The following is a 7,836-nucleotide window of genomic DNA, read 5'->3' as shown; positions in this document are numbered from 1 at the left end:
TTGTAATAAGTAGCCTAGCCTACTATATTTATTCAAAATTAATTATAAATTCTACCCATTTCTCTTTATGCCTTCCATTGACGAAACACTGCTTTCCTTTGCAGCTCCAGGATACTTTTTTTCAACTGGACAGTCCTTCAAACGTCTGCGCAGATTTGTCTAGGGACACAGCCATTGGTCATCGTCAGAATTGCCGTGCGCTTATTGGTAGGAACTTGTGGAAGGTAGAAGTTTGAGTTGTGCTTTTGTTATTCATTGAGCCGGACGTTATTCGCCCAAGGATTCATACCCTACCCACTTAATGAGTCAGGAAATATGTGTGTTTACCCTACATCTGGGTCTAATTGTAAAAAAAATAAAAATAGGCAGTCTTTATGCAAGATGTTTACAATAATGGTTATACATAGTAATAGGCGTATGATACATTGTAGCCTATGAGTGATACATTGTAGATTAGAGCATTGTATCACCACTATATTCCATAAATAAAACACTTTCAACTGACTAAGCCATTAATATTTCACATTGTTTAACATATAGGGCTTTTTAAGCTTTATAGGACCAAACATATCGTAATATATCTTTAGAAAAATGTTTCTTATAGCTAACACAAGTCACAGCTATCTCATCTTTCCTCCATGTAGATACATCATTAGAGAAGAGCAGTCACTTCCATTTCATCCCCAAGCCTCGCTTGCTCAGACTTGAATTCTTCTCTCATCCCTTGAGGACAACTTTTAATTTGATGTAATTTAAGTTTCACTCTGTCACAGGGAATGCTGCAACTTATATAGGCTACATTTATGATGTATCCCTGTTTCTCTCCTCTCCTCTCACTGTAAACCAACCAACACAGTACTAGTCATTATTGATAACATATTGATTTTGGGAACAGAATCACTGAATGCCTGAGGGTGAAATCAAATTGATTGTCATAGTAAAGGATCTGACAATTGCATACAGTAGAAAGTCCTACACACAGTGGCTTTGGTCATTAATGGAGGGAATTATCCTAACAGTAAACCCACTTTGGCTACTCCACCGGGGTCAGCTAGTGCACGCTCCTATGTAGTAGCATAGCTAGAGAAAAAGATGGTGTGTGTGCGTGCGTGTGCATGCTCATGTGTGTGTGTGCACGTGACAGAGAGAGATAGACTGCACTGCCAATGTGAGTGGTGTTCTTTTACTGATCGGCAGGTTCAGAGTCAGACAATTTAATCCTCAATTCTCTACCAGCCTCCCTCCCCTCATTTTCCTTTCACCCTGTCTCTCTCTCCCTGTCACGCACATACACTGCCACAGTCACACAAACACATAAGCCTGCGTGTACATGCACATGCACGCACACACACACCCACACTACAGTGCCCACAGTTCATGAGTGGAAGCTAAACCATGAGTGCACTGAGGGAATTATCCCTGACCCTGCTATTGTTTATCTTACTTATTAGAACCATAGGTTTACCCTCACCCCACTGGCCAACTCACACGCACACACATTATATATAATTTTTACTTGTGCTTTGTATCTCTGTCTCTCCCTTCAGCAATATCACTGTGCATGTGGCAAACCATTTGAGAGCTGGATCACTGCATTATTTTCGGGAAGTGCTTCAAATCTTAGACTTTTATCCTAAGTTGAGTCATAATGGAAGACAGAGAAGAAGTGGAAGTACATTTAAGCGATGGAGGCTGTAAGCTTTATAGTCTTTCTCTCATTTAGCCTTCAGATTAGACTGTGAATGTCTATTCCCAAATAATGAATCCAATCCAATCCTCATCTATGACAAGGATTGCCTAGTGGTTAGAGCGTTGGGCCAGTAACCCGAAAGGTTGCTGGATCAAATCCCTGAGCTGACAAGGTAAAAATCTGTCAATCTGCCCCTGAGCAAGGCAGTTAACCCACTGTTCCCTGGGTGTTTAAGATGTGGATGTCGATTAAGGCAGCCCCCCACACATCTCTGATTCAGAGGGGTTGGGTTAAATGCGGAAGACACATTTCAGTTAAAGGCATTCAGTTGTACAACTGACTAGGTATCCCCCATTTCCAAGCCTTCATTCTGTTCCTGCTTTTCTGGTGTTTCTGGGTTTATTAAGAAGGTTTATTTAAGCACTTCGCTGGGTGCCTAAGGGAATGAACTTTGGTCACCTAGTTTCTCCAGATAGTTATGTGTAAAAAGACTCTATTGTTTCACAGGCCTCCATTAAGAGAGAAAAACACATATTTGCACAAATTTGAAAAGGAAACTAGTTCAGCTATGCAAATGGTGCCACAGTAGGGTTTAAGATACAATACAATCTCATCGTGTTCTATTTACACACATACTGATTTTTACCACCCATGAAGCTGATCCTATGTTTTTTATAACAATAATGATGCAAAGGACTGATATCTTAGCCAAATTCTTCAGACTCCTATAAATACATGCAGTATGTATTTATAGATTGTAATGCATGTCTCGCTCTAGTCTAAGCCATCTATCAAATTCATCATGTGACAGGCGGCTTATGAAGAATGTGTTCTTGTTCTTGGAAGCATTGTTAATCAGTGTATATACCAAACTACATAGTAATGACACACTGTGCCTCTAGTATGTATGAAGACAGAAATATCAGACCAATTCCAATATGCCTGTTAGCACTAGTTTCAAGTATGATTTTTAATGGCCTTGAGAAAAGGAGCTTGAACCATACTACATCTTCATGTTTTACCCAGCATCAGTATATTTTGAATCCTTACAAACTCTGCTCTAGAGAAGGCTAGTAACAGTGACTAAAGTTCAGGGCAGGGTACTGGGCGAAGGCCATCTAGTGAAACTATTTAACAGTCTGACGGCCTGGAGATAGAGAATGTTTGTCTCACAGTCCCAGCTTTGATTCACCTGTACTGTCTCCGCGTTGTAGATGGTAGCGAGATGAACAGGCTGTGGCTCGGGTGGCTGAGATCCTTGACAATCTTCAAATCAAATACAATTTTATTGGTCACTTACACGTGTTTAGCAGATGTTATTGCGGGTGTAGTAAAGTGCTTGTAAAAGTGTATACCTATTGAAAGGGAGGAGCAAAATGGTGTTGTGGCAACTACTACACCGGACCAAGCTTGGTGTTATCGTTTTTGGATTATCAGCTAATGCATTGTGTGGGACGTACACATTGTCTTGAATGTCCTGAAAAGCCATTCAGAGTCAATAGAATGAGTTAAGCTGGTCATTTGGGACATGAGAAGATTAAGACACACATAAGACTATATGCCGTTACTGCAATGAGACAGGACATGAGGTAGAATACACTGACTTGAAGTGTCAAATGGTCATAGTTTCACGCTCTCATGCCTCTTCTTCAACCAAATGAGCAAATCCGCACGAGAGGTGTGAGTGGCTTTACATATACGTGACCCAGCTAATGGTGGCATGTCTAAATAATGGTGACCAAAGCCCCCTCTCCAGACTCACATCATTTACTATATATATATATATATATATATATATACATATATATATATATATATATATATATATATATATATATATATATATATATATATATATATATATATATATATATACTGTAAGTGACAAAGGCAAACATGATCTGTTTAATGGATGTTTCAGAGGTAAATCCTGTACGTCGTTAACACTAATGCTTATCACTAACAGGAAATCAACACATTGTGCTAATCTGTTTTAGCCTAATAATTTTAAACTGCTTCAGTTCAATGAACATTATGTCATGTATCATTACAGACATCTTCACATTAGCGTACCCTCGTGTGGACTTCCCTCCCCTCCGGTCATCACTTCTTTGCCATCTCTCATCAACCGCAAATTCCATTGACTTTAAATTGAACAGAATTAGGCAAATCATGCAAAGTACTCACAAATGTGTTAATAAAAAAATCCACTAAGTATTTAAAGCTATAATCATAAAACATCCTAAATAAATTGATGTAGTATTAGCCTACATAAAGTGTGAGACACATTCACTAAGTGGATGAATACAGACAGTACAGTCCTTACAATGAGAAACAAAGCATTATACCTAGTGATATACGGTATGTACTGTATGTTATGCTGCTAGTATAACCTTTCCCAAACTGTGTTAAATGCGCAAGAATTCTACAAAACCTCAATGATCCATACTAACCACTAGTGGCACTTTAGGAAACTATTGGTTCGTTTCAGCCGTACAGCATGCCAACCAAGGCATAAAAAATAATACTGGATCATGAGCTTAAAATTTGAATCCCCCCAAAAAGTGAAAACAAATTTGTGGAACGCTGTCAAAATGCAAAATTTGCCCTCGTATCCTGCTCCAGGGATTTTTCTGCCATTGTAATCCTTGGGCGGGCCCACCTAAGCGTTTTTTCGGGTCACCTAAGTGCAAACAGTGTAAAAAAAATAAAACTAAGTGTAAACTTAAACGACTAAAACCAGATATAAAGTATGTTGAAAAGATAATGGACCTATATATTTTTTAATAATATCATCTCTGGGAACTAACAATCACCAAAATAAAAACTAGACTGCAGGGAGAAAGGAAAATTCCCAAAACAATTTAGCAGTATTCATGTCTTTATTGTTTGAGCAAAAGAAACTACCTTTAAAACTACAAAACAAATCCTCAGCTCCATGGCAGAATATGTAGAATCGTGGGAAATTAGCATTAAACCTCTTAAGGATTAGCCCCTTTTTTTCAATTTTCATCTAAAATGACATATCCAAATCTAACTACATGTAGCTCAGGCCCTGAAGCAAGGATATGCATATTATTGGTACCATTTGAAAGGAAACACTTTGAAGTTTATGGAAATGTGAAAGGAATGTAGTAGAATATAACACTATAGATCTGGTAAAAGATAATACATCATCTTTGAAATGCAAGAGAAAGGCCATAATGTATTATTCCTGCCCAGGTGCAATTTAGATTTTGGCCACTAGATGGCATCAGCGTATGTGCAACATTTTAGATGAACCATTGAATGAACCATTGAATTTCTGTTCAAAATTTTAAATCAAAATGCCCAAATGTGCCTAATTTAATAGCTACTGAAAATTGGACAGTGCAGTTAGATTAACAAGAATTGAAGCTTTCTTACAATATCAGATATGTCTATGTCCTGGGAAATGTTCTTGTTACTTACAACCTCATGCTAATCGATTTAGCCTACGTTAGCTCTACCGTTAGGGACACCGAATCCGAAGAAGTTTTAAAATGCAACATTTTCTCTCAGCTGCATTACAAAAGGCGCCCGGCTCACTAGAGAGTGATGAGCCAAGTAAAGCCCGCCCTGGCCAAACCCTCCCATAACCCAGACGACACTAGGCCAATGACACAGCCTGGGATTGAACCCGGGTCTGTAGTGATGCCTCAAGCACTGCGATGCACTGCCTTAGACCGCTGCACCACTCAGGAAGCCCTAGATAAATAGCTTTAGACTCTCATCTCCAAGATGGGAGCCTCTAAAATGTGTTATAAAATGTAGCCACGCTCTTTGCCACACCCCCTACCAACCACCCTTTTTGATCCAGAAAAAAACCTGCGCTCCAAATCCAAATCTCACAGCCTATTGGTCTGGAAATCTGACCCTTACTCATGTGTCAACAGTGGTTTACCTTTGAGGAGATAAAAGCTTAATGAAAGACATGACTTCTATTCCATTAAACCCAGTAAATCAAATACAATTTTATTTATCACATGCGCCGAATACAACAGGAAGTATTTACAGGATGTGATCAAACGGACATTGTTTATTCAACCCTCAAGCCCACTCTATAACATATAATGTTTTTCCCTTACCTTTTCCATATATTAAATAAACTATGCACTATATAGTACTCATCTGGACACAAGTCAGGGTGGCCCAATCTGACAAAATGCCATGATCAACTTACAAGGTTTTCTGATCTATATAAAGGGTTCAATCACTGAACCCACGTGAAACTAAGTCCAGCATGGCAGAACATTGTCCAATGGTGACACAGTTGAACCATAATACCTAAATAAATGTGTTTATTGATAGGGTTGAGTGGGTGAGATGTGAAGCAGAGGACTGGGGTTGCCTGTACATGAGCATGTCCTGTGGTCATTCCATCACATCTCCATATGGGGTCTTCTTAGGCCCAGCTGGTTCCTCAGGGGCAGGCTCTGCTACTGCAATACAGACAGACACAGAGAGATGTCAGAGACCTGAGAGCTGAATAAACCGCTGACCTAATGTCTACCCCTCTTATTTTGTGTCCGTCTTCACAACCGGCATTGAGATTTAGTCCACGTAGTATAGAATGGCATAGAATAGAGTAGAACCACAGCTATACTCACTGTGGGGTGTTCGGTCTGGTACTTTCCCTGTCTCTATTAGCATCCATAGGTCAGTGCACTTCATTGTCTCCCAGCGTGTCACTGCATAGCTGCCCACTGACGAAGCCGCTGAAGGGGAATAGAGAGGGCAATGAAAGGAACAAGGTGAGACAAAGAGGTAGACATGATTGACGTTTAGACAATCATTCTAAACTCTATATTACTGCAAGTTATAGCTAAACATCACATTCTGTAATTTGAGTACACAGGCACACTCTCACCTGTTGAAATCAGCAGGTTCCACTGCAAAGGATATGGAAGCCTCTTCTGAATAACTTTTTGTATGAGAAATAATCCACTTGTCCCTACAATAGAGTACAGAAAATGTTAGGGTACATGAAAGAGGCTCCACGATGCATTCATGCATAAATAAATTGCTATTATATGAAGTGAAAACAAAGCATTGGGAGAGTGTCACTCACCCAATATAAAGGTCGCTGTCCCTTTCATGAAGGCATGAGACTGACAGGCAGCATACTGCTGTAAACCCTGAGAGAAGAAAGATCGCAAATGGGTTGAATACAAAATGCAATCATCATGTGAGATTATTTTATGTTCAATATGTGTCCCAGGTTAGGTAGCTCTGGTAAGAAATCTAAGAACACAACTAGCAAGGAAGGCTGTAAAACCTAGCAAATGTATATAATCGTGTTAAAAACGTCAAAACACAAAGCACGTGTAATCTACAGCTGAGCTACAGCAACCATTCAGCAGTGTCTTCCGTAAAAGGTTAAAGCAGTAAAAAGATAAAGGACCAACCGGATGTTTTGCTGCAAGCGCATCGTCCACTTTTGTGAGTCCAAGGTTGACCATTTCGTAAATAAACACTTTAATTAAGTTGACGTATTTATTATACCACTACAATATCCAACATATACAAGCCAATGTGTACATAACTGTTATGAAACTTGCAACTTCCGCATAGAGTAAAAGAAATCCCGAAGGGTATACTTTTATGAAGGTTTCTGTGATACTAAATGACTCACGACGCCTCGTGGTGTGGGGGCGTCAGTGCAGCTCTTAACTAATGAGGCATAAAGTGTGCATTACTGTATTCACTTTTATGGGTAGATAAATCATATTGGTATAGTTTGTTTTCTGCTGTGTAAAGATTTGTCATTTATATATTATGCAAAAGTTTAAGATTTAGCATACAAAAAAATGAAAAGACCCATAATCAAAACTACAATAGAACATGCTTGTCACAGTCTTGATTATTTTCTTCTCTGAACATGTAAGATTTTTCAGTGTGATCCAATGCTTTACTCTACTAGTCATAGTCAGCTTTTATTTAGGCAAGTCAGTTAAGAATACATTCTTATTTACAATGATGGCCTACCAAAAGGCAAAAGGCCTCCTGCGGGGACGGTGCTGGGGTTAAAAATAAAATAATAGGACAAAACACACATCACGACAAGAGAGACACTACAACACTACATAAAGAGAGACCTAAGACAACAACATAGCAAGGCAGCAACA

The 7,836-nt window shown here is 39.1% G+C and overlaps 1 protein-coding gene across 1 annotated transcript; it reads right to left on the bottom strand.

Moving 5' to 3' along the window:
- Nucleotides 1–5,652: 5,652 nt before the first annotated feature.
- On the bottom strand, nucleotides 5,653–7,285 carry LOC139409942 (transmembrane protein 141). The gene is made up of 5 exons (XM_071155350.1): nucleotides 7,117–7,285; nucleotides 6,780–6,846; nucleotides 6,579–6,662; nucleotides 6,319–6,426; nucleotides 5,653–6,150 (listed from the first exon to the last, which is right to left on the bottom strand). The coding sequence occupies exons 1-5, from the start codon at nucleotides 7,168–7,170 to the stop codon at nucleotides 6,083–6,085; spliced, it is 381 nt and encodes a 126-aa protein (XP_071011451.1). The 5' UTR covers nucleotides 7,171–7,285; the 3' UTR covers nucleotides 5,653–6,082.
- Between the last annotated feature and the right edge of the window lie 551 nt (nucleotides 7,286–7,836).

This window comes from Oncorhynchus clarkii, chromosome 5, assembly GCF_045791955.1.
Source record: "Oncorhynchus clarkii lewisi isolate Uvic-CL-2024 chromosome 5, UVic_Ocla_1.0, whole genome shotgun sequence".
NCBI lineage: Eukaryota > Metazoa > Chordata > Actinopteri > Salmoniformes > Salmonidae > Oncorhynchus > Oncorhynchus clarkii.
Note: the sequence above shows the minus strand (reverse complement) of the source record. Positions and strands in the feature narration are given on the sequence as shown.

Bases quoted from the DNA above. Each gene is read 5' to 3' on its own strand.
- LOC139409942 (XM_071155350.1), bottom strand. From the start codon at position 7,170: ATGGTCAACCTTGGACTCACAAAAGTGGACGATGCGCTTGCAGCAAAA. The intron at 6,847-7,116 runs GTTGGTCCTTTA...TTCTTCTCTCAG, and splicing joins CGCTTGCAGCAAAACATCCG to GGTTTACAGCAGTATGCTGC. The intron at 6,663-6,779 runs GTGAGTGACACT...ACTCTATTGTAG, and splicing joins GACAGCGACCTTTATATTGG to GGACAAGTGGATTATTTCTC.